Source organism: Amborella trichopoda, chromosome 12 (assembly GCF_054954075.1).
Source record: "Amborella trichopoda isolate Santa Cruz 75 chromosome 12, AtrichopodaSantaCruz75HAP2 v2.0, whole genome shotgun sequence".
NCBI classification, from domain to species: Eukaryota; Viridiplantae; Streptophyta; class Magnoliopsida; order Amborellales; family Amborellaceae; genus Amborella; species Amborella trichopoda.
In genome coordinates, this window is record NC_142347.1 from 37,020,960 (window position 1) to 37,043,484 (window position 22,525).

The window sequence follows — 22,525 nt, forward strand, 5'->3', positions numbered from 1 at the left end:
AAATAGATTTTTGAGATGCACGATCCGAATCACTGATCCAATTTTTAAACAATTACCTAGAATGTATCTAACGACACATAATTGTCATTATATACCTTATGATTACAGTATGGATCGGTTACAATTGGATCCGTCTAAACTTGAATCGCATTCTAGTACACATTTGAGGATCCAAGGTCCGGTCTACGCATCGCGTAGCCTTAATGAAAAACATAGTCCTATATAGGACCATTCGTCATTGTAAGAAAAGATCTCTCTCCACGCCACCCTTATGCCTCTAAAATTGAGCCTTTTCTCTTTTTCTTTTTTACTTTTCCATTCCAAAATTTTTAATGCTTTAATAATTTCCTCTGCAAATCCTTGGGGTTTAAGGCACGATTGGCGGGTTTTTTCAGAAGTGAACGAGAACGGAGAAGAGTTTGAGTTTTCAGAGAGAGACATTCCGAGCTTGGCTTTTTGTGATGATTTTAGTGATGGCGATGCAGCATTTAAGCTGTTTCCAAGACCGCTTTCGATCCTGGTAAGCGGTTTGTAGCTGTCTTCTTGTCTGCCACATTTCGACGCGCATGGAACACGAAGCTCTGGTGCACTTAGTGTAGTGGCCAGCGAGCAAAAATCAGGGTTTTCTTTGCCCCAATACAATTGCAGGGCATGGATTGCTACTGCAACAAATGGAACCCATTTCCAGAGAATATTCCATTTCCACTCTTTTTGCTACTCGCCACTTGGACAAGGCTCCACGTTTGGTAGATTTAGGGCTTGGGTTATGTGTCATACTGGTTCTTTAGGGCTTTGAGGTGTGATTCTATTAGAGAGGGTTCTGGTTTGTAGGGCTTTGGTCGTTCTAGGGGGATATTGCGTTTTAAATTGTGTTGGATTGGTGGTTTTGGGGATTTTTTGGTGTTTTTGGTTTTTTTTTGGTGGTTTTTAGGGTGGTTTTTGAGTTCGGGCTTTTTTCATTCAGGATTTTCTTTTGGGTTCTAATATTTGGAAGGAATGATCAAGGTTTGGATTTTGGAGTAGTGAAGAAGGAATATTCAAAGCTGGCATGCATAGATTTTAGTGGGATATATGACTCAGCAAGAGCTCTAGGATCTTTGAGTATCAGAGTGTAATTTATGTTCTAGGGATTTTCAAATTGTTTTAAGGAAGGGAGATTTTTTAGAGCGAGAAACTCAATGTTTAAGGTTTCATAGTAAAAGACCCAAAAAAGGAATGTGCACGATTTTGACCCTGTGATCCATGTCTTGTGGGTTTCCCATTCTTGGCATGACAGTTATGAAGTGAGCGATTGCGAGTCTCAAAGCCCCATTTTTTTTAGTTTCCCCCCCTTCTGAATCTTCTTAGGGATTTTGAGTCTAGTGGGAGAATTTCTAGGAGATTTTGAACTAGTGAGAGAAAATGGTCATGCGATCTCTCTTACGGGTTTGCTGTGAAATTTAAGAAATTGGAGAGGGTGGGGTTGTCAGTTTGTGCTTGTGGTTCCTCTGGTTTTTGTTATTTGTTTAGTGTTCTTAGCCTGTTGGCTTTGTTTCCTACGCTGACTAGTCACCCGAAGTCTGTGGACTATGTTCTATACTCGGGAAACAAGGCCACAACAAGAGCATCTTTGGGTCTTACCACTGTTTAAGGGGAGGGGGGAAGAAGAACCTTAAAGTAAAAACGCCACCACCACTCCCACCTTCTCTCCCTTCATCTCTCATAGAGTTTCTCTTTCTCTCTTGAATCTTGGATCCTTTCTCTTTTATTTCTCTCTCTTACATCTTGGGTCTTCTCCATTTTGAGCCTCTCATCCCTTGTTGTATCTTTTTCCATTTATTCTCTCACGAGTATTGCGTCTTCTTTGGTTTTGGGCCTACAAAAACAGTCCACCCTTCACAGTCCTTTTCCCTTTTGGGGTGGCTGGGTTCTCCTCTAGGGCTAGTTTTGATGTTTTGGAAGGTGTGGGACAGAAGCTGGCGATGTAGGTTGTTGGTTTGGGATTGCGACATTTTGTGAGAGTGTCGCTGAGGATCGAGGCAGTTCGTTCTTCTCTCTCTCTCTCTCTCTCTCTCTTAATTTAAGTTGGTGTTTTTCAAGAATCAAGATGAAGTTTATGAAGCTGGGTTCGAAGCCGGACTCTTTTCAGAGCGATGGCAATGATATCAGGTATGAAACTTTTCCATTTCACTTCCTGGTGCTCTTTTTTGCTTTAAATTTGGGGAGATCTGGAACGGTTAGTATCTCTTTAAAGGTGGTTTTGGGGATGAGTTCATTGGTTGAGTAGAAAGACATTCTTACTATCATTCGGTTATGGATTTTGGGTGGACTACATAGGTTTTGCTATTGTTTTGTGCAATTTTTTGGTATTGTTTGTTTTCACAGGAGGAACATTTGTGCATATACTGGAACTGTTTATATGAAATATGTATGGGTCTTCTCTATTTATATCACTTTTGTGACCTAGATCCACTTGGATAGAAATATAGGTCTATAAATTACAGGACCTGCTTGAACTTCAAGTTCCACTAATAGAAGGAAAAGGGATATACAGGAAGTCATGTTTCAGTTATATTTTAAAGATGATCCCTGGAACATTTGAAGTACAGTGGTTCACTTATTGAGATCTCACCAGGGTTAGATTTGAAACTTAGTTTTCTGAAGCATACTCCAATTGCCTCTTTGAAAGTAAACCATTAACACTGATGGGACGGCATCCTTACTTTCAGCACCTTTCTTTGGAGCCTCTCACACTGAGCGAGCTGCATCGCTTCCTTGAGTTGTTAATCTGGCTTGGGATATAAAACTTGGCATGAGGATGTGATTTCTTTATAAATGTACTTGATTTTGGAGTATTATCAAGAAGCTAGAAGATTGGGGATTGGGCAGTTTGCTTGAGAATGTTGCCAGAGAGGTCATATAATGCACTCTTTGTAAACATTTAGAAGTGACTCCTTGGATTTTGATCTTATTTTTATATTGTTTAGTTTGCTATCTTCCCTTTTTCCCTTTCTTCTGAGTGTCTTTAAATTTGTTGTGTTAGTTCTTTGAGAAAGGGTAACTGTTATAGATATTTCGTAAAGTTACAAAAAAACACCCCAAAGGCAAAATTTGTTGCGTTAGTTGCATCTTGTTAAATTGCTAGTTCGACCCTTGTTTTTTTATTTCCCAGTTTCTTTCTCTTTTTGTCGACCCTTGTTTTTTTATTTCACAGTTTCTTTCTCTTTTTGTACTCCTTTAGTCCCTGACGGACTGAGACCCAACTTATTGTCGTTGACCATCTCATATTGATGTTGGTGCCACTATAGACCCCAAGTTGTGGTTCTTCTGTAATCTGGCCGTTTGCCTTTCAATCAGTGTTCTTTGTCACCTATTATCAGCTGTGGTCGAATAAGCCATTGTGCATCTGCATCGAAGGGCTGTGACCCTTTACTGCATGGCAGATGCCCACATACGCAGGCATGCGATATGGACCCACCTAAGAGGAGCATAGCCTGAATATCTGCTGTATCATGCCATATGATGTGGGCGCATATATGAACCCTGCTTGTGGGAGGAAGGAGTACTGACAAGCACACGTGAAAATGTTGTTTTCCGCCCCAAAAGGAGGACAAATGGTTTGGGGAGATGTAGCCTCTTCAAGCCCCCTTAGAACCAAGTAAAATTGGTTCTAAGGGGATTAAAACGAAGATTTCAAAGTCGATTTTTGTTTCAAATTCAATATTTCCTGCAAACTTCATAGATTTTCTGGCGACTCCTCAAGTTGGTTTCATGCTACCTGTTGAGGGATTTAGGGTGCATATTATGAAGTTATTGTCTAGCTGACCCCAATTAGTTGGGAAAAGGCTTTGATGATGTTGATGATTGTCGCGTTATTGTGAGTTTCAACTTCGAAGGAGATTAAAACAAGAAATCAAAGCTTCTTTTGATAGTGGGTTTGAGATTGAAACCAATATCTGTTTTATTGGTTGCTACATTTGCTAATTTGAGTAGTTTCTAGTTTCTTTTAATAAAATCATACTATGTTCGCTTTCTTCCTTAGTGCGTAGTATGTTGACATTGTTTTGCTTTCAGTGAAATTAATCAATTGATTGGATCATTTTGTTTAAATGTTACTTATATCAGAGAATAGAGACCTACCTGTGACTTACACAGCATATGTATTAGTGAAAAATACTTAATTAAAATGCCCATTATGACATAAATCACACATTCATGTTATTCTTTATATCCTTATAAATTTCATATTATCATGGCTGCATGAAGGCGCATAGGGCATCAGACCCCCTAGTGCCTCACCACTGCAACACATTTGATAAACTTGCTTCATCAATACTCTTTTTTGTTATTTTTTGACTTTTTTTTGGTTATGTTCTTGTAACTATTTATTGAATGGTAGTGATCTGTTTTTTAACATCATTTTCTACCTTTAGCTAATTCATTTAGGTCATGAGACGTATGCAGTGGAGTTTTCTGATGATCCTATGCACCACGTGTATTACACATTGGAGTATCAAGCTAAGCTGCTTAAGATGGCAGAAAAATTCGTTTCAGGCAGAAACAGACCAGGGAAATGCTAATTTTTAAAGTAAAATAGTGAAAACTACTAAATATGATCTTCATTAGTAAAAGATGATAAAATCATAACAATCACTACAGTTATATTTTGTCGAAAAATAATGGGACTTCAAGTTTCTTCTTGCTTATTCCTCTTTATGTTATATATTTAGACAAGAAGAAATATAATAAGCAATGCTTAAAAAAAAAATGGATTGGTGATCTAGATCGATCTTGAAATTGCGTTTGGATTTACTTATCTGCGGTTTGCAGTGATTAAAAAGTCAGCGACTCGCAACGAACTCGCTCGAGTAGGCACGAGAATTGGTCCCCCCGTGTCGATTCCGCTAAAACACAATCGCCGGTTGTAGAGAAGAACCGGCAATTCTATACAATAAATCGCTGCATGACATCATGAGACATCATGAATCGCCCGGTTCTTCTATAGTAAATCGTTTCATGACGCTTGCTCTTGTGTATGACATGGGCATTCTTGTAATTTTTGGGTTAAGATGGGTCAAAGGCCATGAACCTAGGGTCTAACACGTCCAGGCCACGTGTCCCTAGCCACAACGCCTCAAGCTTCCTCATTCGTTCGCACGCGATATGAGTTAGTACCACGGAAGTATTTATCCACTTCAATCTTCTTCCACTTTTTCGATGTGGGATATTGTAAATAAAAAGTAATAGCTTGAAAAGGTGATATAATATAATATTTTATTGGGGTTAATAACATCACAAAGGGGATTGTGGTATAGTGGTTATCACGTCCTTCCTTCACATTGGATGTCGTTGGTTCGAATTTGGCAACGTTTTTTTTTTTTTTTGTCAAATTTCTTTATCTTGTCAAAAAAAGTAAAAGGTTTTTGTCAAAAAAAATGAAAGGTATAAAAGGTTCTTGTCAAAAAAAATAAATGGTTCTTATCAAAAAAAAAAACGAAGTAATACAATAAGTATTTATTGGGAAAAAATAAAATAAAAGATTCTTGTTAAAAGAAAAAAAAAATGTAACACGACAAACGTTTATTGTCAAGAAAATAAAATAAAAGGTTATTGTGAAAAAAAAAAATTGTCAAAAAAAAATCAAAGGTAAGATAACAAGTATTTCTTGTCAAAAAAAATAGAAGGTTTTTGTCAAAAAATAAAAATACAAGGTAATACAAGAAGTATTTATTATAAAAAAATGAAAAATAAAAATTTCTTGTAAAAAAAATAGCAAGTAATACAAAAAAATAAAAAGTAATACAACAAATATCTTTTCAAAAGAGTAAAGGACTAGGGTTCTCCGCCAATTCAAGATTTTGGTGGCCATTTTTTCATTGATTTAAACCATTCTTTATTGTAATTCATGTATCATTATATACTTCATCCATGACAATTCCACAATATTTTTTTTGTGTGATGTAAATTTAATGGTTAAAATAAGTTCATATAGTGAAAGAACATCTCAATATTCGCATATTGATAAAAAAAATGAAAGTTAATAATGTAGTACCCCGATTTCTTATTGAATTCTTAAAAAACAACATTTATAATGAATTTTAATAATTTTTTTGGATTTTTTGTAAGGGTTAATGCGACTGATTCGGCCGATTCTTGATCCGAATCACCTATTCACCGATCCGGATGGGTTTTTGGGGTGCCCGATCCAGGGCATCGATCCCTTTTTTATAGCACTGGTAGTTTGGATTAGCAGATGGACCGGATCGGCTTAATCTGGCCTTAAAAAATTTCAAAAACATATTAAAAATCGTTATAATATTATATTTTGAGTTTTCAAAAACAAATGGGGTAGTGCATTATGGACTTTCGATATTTTACAAAAAAAAGTGAGTTTTGAGGCATCATTTCTTGTCTGAATGTCTATTGATATTAATTTCTATACTAATTTTGATACACAATACTTCTACAAAATTTTTGATGCTCATGAATTTTAAATGTTTTTTGATGCTCATTTTGTGATTTTTAGTGAAGAAATGAGGGAGAAAGTGATTTTTTATACTAATTTCGTGATACTAGTCATTTTTGCGTGTGATTTTTCTCTCACACACATTGGACCTCTCTCTCTCATGCATACATACACACACATAGATCACACTGGACATTTCTCTCTTTCTCATGCGTACATATATACACATGCAAATATACAAACATGTTGGACCTCTCTCTCTCTCTCGCACACACACATATACAAAGACATTGGGCATCTCTTTCTCTCTCTCACATACACAAAAAAAACAAAAGAAGACACATTGGACATCCCTCCCTCTCTCTCACAAACATATTGGACCATTCTTTCTCTCCCATAGCTTTCATTTTAGTTGAGGCTTCATTTATTTTCTTCATTTAAAGGAAAAATCTTTGGAGTGGTAATTTATTTCCCCAACTATTTCTACTTTGATATGCTAGACAATTTTCTTATTTTCGCATGTTGCATAAGTAGAGGGTGTGGTAAACATTGGGTTTAGTCTTAGACTCGTAGCATTACATTAATCATGACAATCAGTGGTTTAAAAACAGATCCGTGCCCTGGATCGGGCACCCCAAAAACCTATCCAGATCGGTGAATCGGCAATCTGGATCGGGAATCGGCCGAATCGATCAGATTAAGCCTTACAAAAGATCCAAAAAAAATATTAAAATTCATTATAAATGTTGTTTTTTAGGAATCCAATAAGAAATTGGGGTGCTACATTATTAACTTTCATTTTTGTCATCAATATGCGAATATCGAGATGTTCTTTTCCTGTATAAACTTATTTTAACCATTAATTTACATCACACAAAAACAAAATCGTGGAATTATCATGGATGAAGTATATACATACATGGACTACAATAAAAAATGGTTTAAATTGATGAAAAAAATGGCCACCAAAATCTTGAATTGGCGGAGAACCCTAATCATTTATTTTTTTGACAAGAAAAACTTGTTGTATTACCCTTTATTTTTTGTATTACTTTCTATTTTTTTTAACAAGAACTTTTTATTTTTTATTTTTTTACAAGAAATACTTGTATTACCTTTTATATTTTTGGACAAGAAATACTTGTTGTGTTACCTTTGATTTTTTTTTGACGAGAACCTTTTATTGCTTTTGACAATAACCTTTTATTATTTTTTTTGACAAGAAATGTTTGTCGTATTACCTTTTTTTTTCTTTTAATAAGAACCTTTTATTTTTATTTTTGACAAGAAATACTTGTTGTATTACCTTTTTTTTTTTGATAAGAACCTTTTTTTTTTTTGACAAGAACCTTTTATTATTTTTGACAAAAACCTTTTATTTTTTTGACAAGAAAAAGAAGTTTGACAAGAAAAAAAAAAAAATAACGTTGCCAAAATTCGAACCAGGAACCTCCAATGTGATGGAAGGACGTGATAACCGCTACACCACAACCGCCTTTGTGATGTTATTAACCCGAATAAAATATTATATTATATCACTTTTTCAAGCTATTACCTTTTTTTTTTTTTTTAATAGCTACTTTTTATTCACAATATCCCACATCGAAAAAGTAGTCTAAGATTAAAATGGATAAATACTTCTTTGGTACCAACTCATATCACATGCGAACGAATGAGGAAGCTTGAGGCGTTGTGGGTAGGGACACGTGGCCTGGAGGTGTGGACCCTAGATTCATGGCCTTTGACCCATTTTAACCCAAAAATTACAAGAATGCCCATGTCATACACACGAGCATCATGCAACGATTTACTGTAGAAGAACCGGGCGATTCATAATGTCATGCAGCGAATTTACTATATAGAATAGCCGTTTCTTCTCTAGAACTGGGCGATTCAGCGTGTTTTAGCAGAATTGACACGGGGGGACTAATTCCCATGTCGACTCGGGCGAGTCCGTTGTGACTCGCCGATTTTTTAATCACTGATGACAATCGTAGTAGGAACATTGAGTTTGGTGATAGCGTTTGTTGCAAAACTTTGTCCTGCACCTCCCATAGAACCTAAAAGGTCTATGAGGATGCTTTTGTAGAAGGGATCCCTACTGTGGGTTTGTCCCCAATAAACTTAGTTTAGATCTTTAAGGGCACTCCTAGCTACCAACTTCCACTTGGTCAAGCCCCCAAGGCCTCGGTTTTGAAGCCAAAGTTAATTTATCTCGATAAATTTTTGTGAAAGGTGGATGTTCAAAAGTAGAGAAGAAATGATGACATGAATATGCTGAGGCAGGAATCTACCAAACCACTCAGTTTTGGGAGTTGGACCACTCCCAATGAGTGGTGTGTGTGGAGTTGGGTAACTCTTCAATGCTCTCCCATGAGGTTTTGCACTATATCTATCTATTATAATAAATGACTTTCTTCTCATTGATTTTTCCTTTGTTGGAGGTTTTTTACTAGGAAAATTATTTTCTTCTTTTTTATTTGTTAGTTTATTCATTTTCTTATTCTATTGTTTTGGTGTGTAATTTATTTGGGAAGGTTATATTAGAATGTGTTGTGATAGGTGTATGTATCAAAAAATAATTATCTTTTGTTTAAAAATTATTTTAATTGGTAACTTAATCATTAAAGAAGGGTACATTTGAAATTTTTATAAAAGCACAATGGTGTTTTGGAAGTTGGTGTGTTGGAACTCTATTTTCAGAATACCCTTGTCCTTTGGTAAAAATTTCAACTTTACCCCTTATAAATGTGACAAAAGTATCCTTTGTCTCTTAGTGATATTTGCTCATCTACCCTTACTTGATGAGCAAGATACCACAAATAGTAACTTTCTTTAAAAAGAAACCATATAGTTTGTAAATCTATCATTCACAACTTATTTTAACATTAACCTTTCTATTTTAAAGAGTTTATGAATTGTGTGTGTGTGTGTGTATAAAACTTTTCACATGCGTGAATGTGTGAGGTATCCAAAGAAGTTTCAAATCGTTCTCTTACAATAAAAAATGGTTTACTTAAAAAATTAATAGTAGATTTGAATCCCCAAATTGTTGCAAAAAATTTACGTCAATCCCAAAATCAGATATGAATTGTCTGTTTCAATGGGTTGTGGACGTGGAGGATTTGGAATTTTTTGGAATTTGCAATTAATTTCAATTTGGAGGCCCTTGATTCAAGGGGATTTTGACTGCTTTTAGGGATGTCATATACCTAAAAAACCAAGGCCAGGTAAAGGAGGGGTTGTGTTAGGAAGGCAGCCACTATAAGATTTTGCAAAAACTTGTTATGAATCCTGAATTTATGTTATCTGATCATGCTAAGGTGTTCCTTGTAAGCAATGCGTTGTATCAGAACTCAGGTATAGTGTAACGAGCAAGGGTTAGCTAGGACGTTCGCTAGAAGTGACGTGCTGCAGCGCCACCTGGTTGTGGTGAAAATTAGGCAAGAGTTCCCCCTACATTCTGGACGAGTGCAGGTAAATAAGGTAGTCCACGAGAATAGAATTTGTCTCAAGAGAGTAGGTGATAGGCTCGTATAAATTAAATTTGTACTAAGGAAAGAGATAATTAACATAATTAGTGCTTATGCACCACAAGTAGGAGTAGAGGATAGAATTAAGAGACAATTATGGGAGGAAATGGATAGACTAGTCCGAGACGTACAAAATGAAGAGAGGACGTTTTTTAGAGGGAACTTAAATGGTCATATAAGAAAGGATAATAGATGATATGAAGGGATACATGGGGGATATGGGTTTTGGCAAAAGAAATGAGATGGGTGAGGTTATTCTAAATTTTGTTATGGCCTACGACCTAGCAATAGCAATTACTTTAAAAAACGAGATGGACATTTAATAACTTGTAAAAGTGGATCATATAATAGTCAAATAGACTTTATCCTAGTTAAGAAGGTAGATTGACTATCATGTAAAGACTAGAAGGTTTTCCCAAGAGAGAGTTTGACTTCATAGCAAAGGCTCGTGGTTATAGACGTCTGCATAAAGAGATGGAAGAGATGGGGGGAAATTAATAGGTGTCCAAGAACTAGGTGGTGGAATTTTAAAAAAAGAGGAGAAAATATAATTACTTAGGGATAAATTGGTTACAGAAAGAAAATGAAACTTTGAACATGAGGCCAATGTTATGTGGAGATGGCTGACTGTATTGAGAAAGTGGTAAAAGACGTTTTAGGAGAAACCATAGGGAAAAAAAATTTCGATAAGGAAATTTGGTGTGATGAGGTTTAGAAGGCCATTAACGGAAAAACAATCATCTTTTAAAACTTGGCAATACAATAAAAATGATCAAAACTTCAAAGAATATAAAAATGCTAAGAAAAATGATAAGCAAATAACAAGTAAGGCTAAGCTTAAAGCATATGATAATCTATACAGTAAACTGCGAATAAGAAAAGGTGAAAAAGATGTTTTCAAATTAGCAAAAATGAGAGAAAAAAAGTGTAAGGATCTAGACAATATTAAATGCATTAAGAGTGAAGATCAAGGGGTTTTGGTGAAGGATGAAGAGGTCAATGCAAGGTGGAGAGTTTATTTTAAAAAATCACTAATTAACAAACATAATAGGAACACAATGATATAAGGAACCGTTGGCATAAATAAGGGCAAAGGTCATAGATATATTCGTAGGATTAGGATATCGGAAGTGAAAGAAACTTTGAAGAGGATGAAGATAGGAAAGGCTTAAGGACCAGTTGGTATCTCAATTGAGGTTTGGAAGTACATGGGGGAGATCGGCATTGATATCTTGACCAAGCTGTTCAACAAGGTGTTGAGAATAAAGAAAATACCAGACGAATGGAGGAAAAGTACTTTGGTACCTATTTACAAGAACAAAGGAGGCATATAGAATTGTGCGAACTATCGAGGGGTTAAACTTATGAGCTACAATGTGAAGCTGTGGAAGTGAATATGATTGAGCAATGACTAAGGCATGAAACGAATGTATTAGAAAACTAATTCGGTTTTATGCCAGGGAGGTCAATAACTGAGGCGGACTAAGACAAAGTACATGGAATGCAAGTTTAATAATAATAGGAGTAGAGATGAGGATGTTGTTAAGATTTATGGCCAAGAGATACTATAAAGAATACACTTTCAATATCTTAGGTTGATAATCCAGGAAAACGGGGTGATTGAGGAAGATGCATATAGAATTAGTGCTCGGTGGGTGAAGTGGAGATGTGCAACCAGAGTTTTATGTGATCGACGCATACCAATGCAACTGAAGGGGAAGTTCAATTGCATAACTGTGAGATTAGCTTTGCTTTATGGGGCAGAATGTTGAGCGGTCAAGAAACAACATACCCACAGGATGAGTGTGGCTGAGATGAGGATGTTGAGATGGATGAGTGGGAAGACAAGAAGGGATAGAATGCGAAATGAATTCATTCAGGAGAACTTACGTGTAGCTCCAATAGGTGAAAAGATGAGAGAGAGTAGACTTAGGTGGGCTGACGATGTGCAACATAGATTCAATACAGCACCTGTTAGGAGGTGCAAGTTGGTTCAAGTGGAAGACTCAAAAAGAGCAAGGGGTAGGCCCAAAAGGACATGGTTGAAAATAGTGTGAAACGTTATGGGCAATGGACTTATACTTTCATTGAGGCTATGGTCTTGAATAGAGCAGAATGACAGGCCAGAATTAGTGTAGCCGAACCCAAATAGTTGGGAAAAGGCTCTAATGGTGATAATAATATACTTCAAAAACCACTTTAGAGCTATATGAGGGACCCATAGAGCTCCAATTCCCCTTGGAATGAATTTCCTCCTAACAAAATCTGATTAGGAGCTCTTAAAAATGCTCCATATCCCCAAGACTTGTGGATCTAATTATGGTGTGGAAGGCGATAGGGCATTTTTGGACTCTTCTAATTTTCTGGTGGAAAATATTTTTCAACTGAAGGAGAATGATTTTGAGCTGTTTTAGGTTCCTCATATTAAAAGTAGTTTTTAAGTGGGGAAAACACTTGTTTTGGTGCTCCAAGGGGGAATATGCTGGTGAGCGCACGTGCGTGTGTGTGTATTATGGGTTTGTCTATAATTAATACTAGGATGGGCTGTGAGGGGAAAAAAGTCATTACTTTTGGGTAAAAACATTATTTTAAATAACTAAATCATTAGGTAACTTTTGGTTTAAGTAGAACGCTCTAGAAGGGCAAGGAGAAGTCCTAAAAGGACATGGATGGAAGTAGCGAGAAAAGATATGTAGACTTATAGTCTTACTGAGGATATGACCCTTGCTACAACAGAATGGCGAAACAAGATTTGTGCAGTCGACCCCAAATAGTTGGGATAAGACTGATGATGATGATGATGATGATGATGATGATGATGATGATGAATCAAGTAAAAGTGTATTTGAAATTTTCATAAAAGTACATTGGTATTTTTGAAGTGTGTCTTGGAACTTTATTAGGACAATACCCTTGTCCTAAAATAAACATCAGCTATGCCCTTATAAAGGGACAAAAGATCCCCTTGTCTTTTAGCAGGAAATGCATACGTTCCCTTAGTTAAGCACACTATCTCAAAAAGTAACTTAATTTTAAAAAAAGAAACTACATATTTGATAAATTTACTCTTCACTACCCATTTTAACATTGTGTTGTGAAGTGTTGTTAATTGTAGATTATCCTTATCTCTCTTTATATATACACAGTACACACCTACAACCTAGATTTAATCTTGGCCAAACAATGATTTTTTTTTTTTGAGAACGTACAGTGATTTTGATTTTGATTTATTATTTTTTAATATTTTTACATGAAATTTGTGGTGTCCCCACATCAAAAACATGGTAACCAAAAAATAAGAGAAACATTTCAAATAAAAAGAACCGAGATACCCGGGAAACTTTTAACGGTATTTTGGTCAAATTTTTTATTTTTTATTTTATTTTTATTGGCTGCACCATATTTTGACGTAGCTTTGCCTCAAATTTCATGTAAAAATAACTTTTAAAAATAAAAATAATTTTGTTTAGAATCGTCTAATAACTGGGCTGATGGGCATACAAAATGGGGCACTTGACAGGCGTTCTAAATACCTATATATATATATATATATATATATAAGACCACTAATTAGTAGCCACCAATTTGAATAGTAACTTTGAGACTCCTCGGATTTGATCTTGATTGAACAATGTAGAGTGCTTAACATGGTTTGATTTTTGGTTTTTTTTTCTAGAAGTCATATTTACCTGAAATATGGGGTATAGATTGGACCCGAATTTGTATTTACAAGGGATGGTAGAGATTGGGCCTGAATCTCTATTTTCGACTGTGATTTTCATTATTCATTGTAAATGGACGGTGGATGTGTTAGGGGTTGTAGTCCAACCACTTCTTACCCTGACATATAAAAACCAGATCCCGTTTCTTTTTCATTTTATAACAGTTGCGCCCCATTGAGATCGTGCATGCCCCAATATTCAGCTAAAATTTATTTTTTAGATAAAAACTAAAATTTTAAAATAAAATGCACTCTCTAATGTTCGATCAAGATCCGATGGTAGGAAGCCTAATTGAAGGTAATGTTACCATTAGGTTGCAACCTCAATGTTGCATTTTTCATGCATTTGTATATATGGTACAAATTAGCTCATGGGCCAAACACCTTGCTAAGGAGGTTTTGTTTGATCCGAACTTCCAAATCATCTTTCTTTATTTGTTGAATCAAATCTAAAATAAAAAAAGAAATGGAGCTCAAAGAGTGCTTCATCTTAATTCTACCCAAGAAGGGCGCATGGCCATCCATGGAATTGATGATTAAATTAGGTTTTTGGATTTGGAACTCACTTTTTTTATTTGAAACACTTCATAATGTGAAGGAGTGATGATTTGAAAATTTCAAGTCAAACAGATGCTCTGGGCTACGTGTTTGGGCCATATGCTAACTTGAACAAAATTACCTTAGGGGCTATATATATATATATATATATGCTAGAAAACATTGCAGTTTTCTTCCTATAACAGAGCACTCATACATTTTAAACCTTACGATCTTGATTAGACAGTTGAGACTATATTTAGTATTTCATTTTTGTTCTCTTTTGTATAATTTAACTTAAGCTGAAATTTGTGGGGTCAACACATGAAAATAGGGTTTAGTTGATAAAAACATTATTTGATTATTTGCAGTAATTCAAAAGACCAAAATGCCCTGAAAGTTTTAAGGATATTTTGTATTGGAAGTATGTTTTTATATTTTTTCTATTAAGGACGCCCTATTTTGATGTGTTTAGGCCCTGATTTATAGAAAAAAAGTTTAAAATTCAAATAGTTGATGGGCTCTCAACCGTCTAATCAAGATTGAAAGGTTGAGGTTCATAGCACTCCACTATAGGAAAAATGCTATATTGTTTTGTGGTTTATTTCTTTATATATATATATATATATATATATATATATATATATATATATATATATATATATATATATATAGGATAATCTACAATTCATAATCTTTCAAAATACAGAGGTTAATGTTAGAATGACTTATGAATCGTGGATTTACTATGTGGTTTCTCTTTTCAGAAAAAGTTATTTTTTGTAGTATCTTGCTCATCAAGTAATTGTGTTTAAATATCATTAAAATATAATAGTTACTTTTGTCATCTTCATATGGTGTAAAGTTGAAATTTATACTAAAAGACAAGGGTATTCTACAAATAAAATTTCAGGACACTAACTTCAAAAATACCATTTTACTTTTGTAAAAATTTATAATTTGCCCTTACTTAATGATTAAATTATCTATTAAATAATTTTTGAACAAAAAGTAATTGGCTTTTTCAATAAATACAACCGTCACAACTCATTTTAATATTAACCTTTATATTTTGAGGGGTTGTTAACTCTAGACAAATCCATATATATATATACATATGAGAAATGATCCTATAGGATCCTCCCCCACCCATGTGTGTAGGACCCCAAAGGATCACCATTAAATTTGGCACGGATCTCTAAAAAAGTCAAGTTCCATACCCATGTAATAACTTTTCTAGAGATTCGTGCCAAATTTTTTGGGGTCTTACACACATGGGTCGGGGAGGTTCCTATAGGATCATTACTCATATATATATATATATATATATATATATATATATATATATATATATATATATATATATATATATATATATATATATGGTCTACTCAGAATTGTGAAACTTGCAATCAGAAATTTAATGTTAGAATTGGTTGTGATAGTGTATTTATAAAAAAATCATTTTTTTTGTATGAAAAATTTATTTTAATTAGGTAACCTAATTATTAAGTAAGGGTGAATTTAAAATTTTTACAAACATATAATAGTATTTTGGAAGTTAGTGTCTTTGAACTTTTTTTATGGAGTACCTTTGGCCTTTAGTAAGAATTTCAATTTTACCCTTTATAAAAATAACTAAAGTATCTCTTGTTTTTTAGTGATATTTACATAAATACCTTTACTTGATGAGCAAAATATCACAAAAAGTAACTTTTTTTAAAAAAGACACCCCATATTTAGTATATCCACCCATCACAACTCACTCTAATGTAATTTGGAGGGTTGTGAATTGTAGATTATTCCTATATGTATGTATCTGTAAGATAACGTACAATTACCTACTCTTAAAAATATAAAGTTATAATGTATATTTGGGGTAATCTACAATTACCTAACCTCAAAAACATAAAGTTAGAATGGGTTGTGAATAGTGGATTTATGTTTTTTTTTTTTTAAAGTTATGATGGCAGTTTGCTCATTATACAAGGGTGTTTGTAATAATCACTAAAAGACAATGAGTTCTTTTATCATATTGATAAGGATATAGTTGAATTATTTACTAAAGGACAATGGTATTATACGATAAAGTTCTAGGACATTTACTTTTGGAATACCACCATACATTTGTGAAAATTTCAAATATACCCTTTATATATGACAAGGGTATTAGTGATGTGGAACTTTATTAGTAAAATACCCTTGTCCTTTACTAATATTTCAAATCTACCTTTATAAAGATGATATTAATACCCCTTGTCTTTTAGTGATTATTACAAGTACACCCTTGTTTAATGAACAAGTTATTACAAAAAGTAGCTATTTTTTAAATGAGTGCACTTTGCATAAGGCTGCTACCTGAAATAATCAATGGCCCACCTTCAAATGTTGTCATAAGATTCAATTTTGGTGTCAAAAGTTCTTAGGATAGCGCAATAAACTAATTTTATATCTAATTATAAAACTTTAAACTCCAAAAAATGGTTCGAATCAAGCATATATGCAAATGCATAAAAATCTTGAAAATGGACGATCTAAATAGTACAATGCAAGATGTACTATTTTGGGACTTGAAATTTTTGTCCTCTCCTTATCCATACTACTTCTCTATATTGAGATGCTCAATTAGATGTTTTTCCAACATCAAAAGAGCCTTTCTCGAGGGGTTTTTGAGGTGCACCTTAATTCTACATTTTAAGGTGCTAACTTTATATAAACTTTATCCTTATTAGAAAGAAACAACATAATTAGTAAATTCATTCTTCATAACCTATTCTAATATTAACCTTTATATTTTGAAAGGCTGTGAATTGTAGATTATCCATATAACCACATACAGTAGGTGAATTTTAGAGGGGGGGGGGGTGTCCTTTGTGCCAAGATCACCCTCACTAAGAAAAATGACAACATAAGGTTTGAAAAAGAACTCCAAATCAAATTCAATAAGATGGAATTTGGACTGTTTGTTTGATGGATGTTGGATGTGAGGGATTATAAAGCTCCAAATGAATTTTGAGGTTTTTTTTAGTGTCTGTAGGCCCCACATTGTTCATGTGCACCTACACCCAAAAAAAATAGGCCTTTGTGAGAAAACAACATGTGTGATATTTTTTAATATGATATTGGTCCTCTTATATTTTACGTTTTGACCATAGTTACTGGAATCTCTCACCCAAGGTCGCGATTTCAATTCGGAATCAGGGATCTGTGATTCTAACAAGGAATCTTTATGGAATTTGTTTCCTTGAAGTTAGGAATCACGATTCCTTAATATAAGTTAGGAATCACTTATAGAATATCGTTTCTAATATTTATTGATTCTCGATTCCATAATTGTTGAATCTTGATTCTTCATTTGTTGGATATGGATTCCACATAGAATGATATTCTCCATCGAATTAGATACACAAATATAGGGCCATGAACTTCGAACTAAGCAATTCAGAATCTATGAAAGTCATCTAATTAAAAACTCGATTCCAAAGATATCAAAACCTCGATTCTATACATGAAAGAATCTTGATTCCACATGGGTCGATTCCATATAGATCAGAAACTTAATTCCAAAGAAATGGAATCTCAATTCCATATATATAGGGATCTTAATTCCATTTAGGTCGAATCTCAATTCCAAAGAAGACGGAATTTTGTTTCCTGCAATTCCCCTTGTACGGACGTCGATTCCAAAAACATGAATCTTCTAGCCAACTGCAATTTCGATTCCTAAAACAATTAGAATCTCAAGCATTTCCAGCTATGGTTTTGACTTTGGCTCTCCCATCTCTATGTGAGATTTCCTAGAGGGCAAACCGCAAATTTCCTCTATTCTTTGTTAAAAAGGGCCAGAATAGGAACTCTGTCACTTCCCCTCTCTCTTTCACCACACTGCACCGCACCCCACACTACCCATCCCCCACCCCTGCGGACCTACGAATTTGAAATATCTCTCTATCTCTCTCCTATTTAAAAAAATTACTCTCTAGCCTTTTGTAATTCCCCTTCAAAACCCTAAAAAATGGGGGGATTCAATCTTCCCAAGCAGGGAGAGGAAAGTGGTTAGAGAGAGAGAATGGTATTATCTCAGCCCTAAGTGCGATGTGCCCTAAATGGGAAAAGGTGACAGCTGTGCACGCCATGCAAGTCATGCATCTCTTTATTGACCAAGAAGTAGAGAGAGGGAACTATATGAAGAGCAACTTCTCCCTCAAAAACCTGTGTCGAACATGATGGTGTCTATAAGCCTTCCAACTCTAAACCTGATCTTAAACATCGAAACCTGTGAAGGCGAGTGGAGTAGACAGCAAGTGAAGTGTGTAAGCATGGAACGAGCCAAAGAAGCGAGTGGAGATATGATGCAGGGAGAAAAGGTAGGGAATTGAATCTATCGTTCTCCTGAACCTTAAACAAGTAAAATCAGCAAGAAGAGAGAAAGAACATGGCTGTAAATGAAGCCAAGAGAAGTTCTTCTTTCATAAAATAAAATTTATTTCAATAACATAATGCCCTCAAACTATGACATCCAACCTCTTATAAGCCTATGAAACCCTAATTTAATTTTAGATTCAAGTAAATATTTAATACTCTAAAATACCCTCTGATACAATATAAAATTCCAAAAATGCCCCTGTGAACACTAATGCATGAACAGTACGTGAATAGTAATGTGTGAATAGTATTATGAACAATACCATGAAAGTACTTGTGAATAGTAAATAAAAAAATTAAAGCCCTAGAAATCTTAAAAACCCGAAAATAAAATCCTAAAACTAAAACTACAATATACATTATTGAAATTGAATAAAAATACAAAATAAGAAGACTTTTGCCCTCCATCATTCTCCCCTTGTTGGAGAAAACTCGTCTTCGAGTTTTGAAGTGTGTTAAGATAAACTCAACAACAAAACCACCTTCTTTGACGTTTTTTTCCTATGTCGGCTTAAATATTATTTCAGGTAAAACAAATTCCTCCAGAAGGGGTCATGATATGGATAATGAGGAATCCATGCAAATTTATGAAATTCAGTTATTCGTGAACTCCCATTGGAAATCAAGTAAGATACCCCAAATCCAATTTTCTTGCCTTTGCAGGTTTTTTCAACATCTAGTTGATCACTTCCTGAAATCAGGGCCATAATTTGCAAAGTCTGAGTCAAATACACTTCCTTAGGTCTACTCTGATTCTAGTGCCCTAAATCTCCTAAATGTTCCAGATCGTCATCTTTTTCTTCATCAAAGATCGGTTCACCCACGAAATCTTGATCGCCATCAGAGATTAGATCTCTTTCAAAATCATGTTCATCATCTAACTATGTATTGAAAATTGGTGGTAGATCCCAATCTACAACTTCTGACACTCGATACAACCTACACCAAGATCAACCTCGTTCTCTTTCAAATCATGTAGATCGACTAAATCCCATAATTTATTCTCCTGAACATGAGGCTCCCAACGCGGAGAGTATGCATAGAACGTATGGTTGAAGGCAGCTTCATCATACCACTCCAATTCTGAGTCGGACTTCGATTCGTGCCATTTTCCATAAAAACCCTCGCGATTTGGATCTACCCATGTAGATTCCTCTTCGTTTAGAGCACGTTGTTGCTGGCACCGCTTGCGCAACAATAGCTTTGTAACCTTCTTCACCAAGTTGTTGATTTCCTTGTGTAGTCGGATCAAATCGGCCTCCCTACGGCTAAGACCTCCACGATAAGCCATCGCCATCTCCAGTCGTCCTCTAACCACGCTCCTAGTTTTTGTTAATTTTAATGACACATATCAAAATCTGGTGGCTACAAATTTTAATTTTATTTTTAGAGTTTGGGTAGAATTCGTTTTTTAGGTTTAATTATTAAAAATAGGGTTTTTGGAGTTAGTTTTGATAAGTCTAATTTTTATGAGTCCTTTTTTATTTTGCAAGAGTTGCTCATCGTTTTTAATTATCAGTGATAGAGTCCGTTGAATAGATTAGGTTTTGTTTTCAATATGCAAAGGTTTATCTTATGCAAAGGTTACTAGGTTTTGTGTTGGAGTTATGTGGGTGCAAAATATAAGAGCTTGGTTTTGGATTTACGTGGATACAAGTTTTTCCTTTAGGAAGTCATCTCTTTGTGGAGGAGAAAATATAGTTAAGGAAAGTTTATCTTTTCATTAGGATATGGAATGGTAATGGAAAATAGAAATACTAGTTATTCTTAGTTTTAGGAAGTATATTTTATTTTCTATTTTGAAGGGATGGATATCTTTTTGAGTTGGATGGAAAGAATCAATATTTTGGTTAGTTATTATTTTTGGGTTATGGTAGGAAAGCATAAGGTTTATCTTTTGGGGATGGCGCGTGATATGGTCTTGTGGGTATTAGATAGCGTTGAAGTGAGGTGATATCGAGTGTTAGGATATTAGATAGAGTTGCATTGTATTAGGAGTTCTTTTTAGAACTTTTTTTGAAAAGGGGGACTTACCTTTATGTGGTATGTGGCTAGGAGTTATCCTAGCCAAGGTTTGAGTTTATAAAAGGTGGATCGTACAATGTAAACACACGATTGTGATGGAATGAAAAAGAATTGATCTTTATAGATCGTATCGAGAGAGAGTAGCCCCTTTGTGGGTGTTTTTTATTCTATTGAATTTGGTTCATGCCGGAATACTCGTATTCGCATGTTTGAATTTGAGGGTTTGTTTAGCTCCAAATCATTTTAAAATGAGAGTGTGATCTGGGACACTTTTTGAGTCCTATGTAACCTCATAAAAGTGGATGAGGTACCATGGTGTATGTTGTTTGCAAATGACCTAGCTTTGATTGATGAGACTAGAGACACTTCAATGCAAAGTTAGAACTTTGGAGGGATACTCTAGAAGCTAAAGGTTTTGAAATTAGCTGGACTAAAACAAAATATATGGAATGTAAGTTTAGTAATAATAGGAGTGGAAACAGGGAATTGGTTAAGATTAATGGCCAAGAAGTACCTAAAAAAAGATTATTTTTTATATCTTGGGTGGATACCATGTGAATGAAGAGATTTAGGAAGATATCACACACATAGAATTAGAGCTGGGTGGACAAAGTGGAGATATGCTTTTGGAGTTTTATGTGATTGCCGCATACGAATGAAACTGAAGGGGAACTTCAATAAGACTATTGTAAAACCAGCATGTTTTAAGGGACACAATGTTAGGAGTTCAAGAAACAACATATTGATAGAATGATTTTAGTTGAGATGAGGATGTTGAGATGTATGAGTGGCAAGATGTGAAATGATAGAAATTTGGAATGATTACCTCCAAGGAACTTAGAGGTAGCTCCAATGGCGATAAGATGAGGGAATGTAGACTTAGGTAGTCTGGCCATGTATAGCGAAGGGGTGAGTTGGTTCAAGTGGAAGCTTTAAAAGGGTAGGAGAAAGGCTCGAAAGGACATAAATAGAAGTGATGAGAATAGATATGGTTACTTATGGTCTAACTATGGTATGCCCCTTGATAGAGTGGAATGACGACTCAAAAGGACATGAATAGAAGTAGTGAGAAGAGCTATGGTGACTTATGGTCTAACTATGGTATGGCCTTTGATAGAGTGAAATGGTAGGATAAGATTCGTGTAGCCTATCCCAAATAGTTGGGATAAGGCTCAAATGATAAATGATGATGAATTACTTGTATTTCTTCTCCAGGCATGCGGCTTGGGAGGTGCTAATGAAAACACATCAAAACAAACTAGAGCACACACAAACTGTGGACCCCTTAACTGTTTACATGCAGGTTATTACACCGTCCCATCAACTTCTTGAGATGGTAAAGGAGTTACTAGGCGGCTGGGTAACCCTGGTTTCTATTTTCCTTCGTTTGCACAAAGCAACTACTTTAAAAGGAACGAAAAAAGGAGAGTGGATAAATTTTTTGAGTTTCATTGTTCTTTATCCTAATTAGTTAGGGATCTACCATTACTCGAACTTGTTTAGTGCCTTTACTGGAAGTTTTCATTGTTCTTTATCCTATTTAGTTAGGGATCTACAATTACACGAACTTGTTTAGTGCCTTTACTGGAAGTAATCATTAAAAATCCAAATCCTTTTACTCATCATTATCTTGAAAAAGGAAAATTTCTCACAATTTTTCAGGGTCAAAGATTTCCTGTTTCGTTATTTTTAATAAGACAATTCCGCATGAAGAAGACAAGAAGCTGCTGGATGGCAGATTGAATCTCATTTATTGCCCTTCTTTTGAATAATAGGAACTATGAGAAAATATTAAATGATATAAATGCCAAAAAGTTCATTCAGAACAAGCAAACTAGA

General features: G+C 34.8%; 1 protein-coding gene across 2 annotated transcripts in view; it reads left to right on the forward strand.

Moving 5' to 3' along the window:
- Window positions 1-573: 573 nt before the first annotated feature.
- The window catches only part of LOC18421854 (phototropic-responsive NPH3 family protein NPY3), a 35,226-nt gene continuing 13,274 nt past the window's right edge, over window positions 574-22,525 (forward strand). For both annotated transcript variants that reach the window (XM_011622372.3, XM_088853466.1), the window contains exon 1: window positions 574-2,148. In XM_011622372.3, coding sequence (XP_011620674.1) covers window positions 2,087-2,148 — 62 coding nt within the window. In that variant the 5' untranslated portion in view covers window positions 574-2,086. The remainder of the gene's footprint in view (window positions 2,149-22,525) is intronic.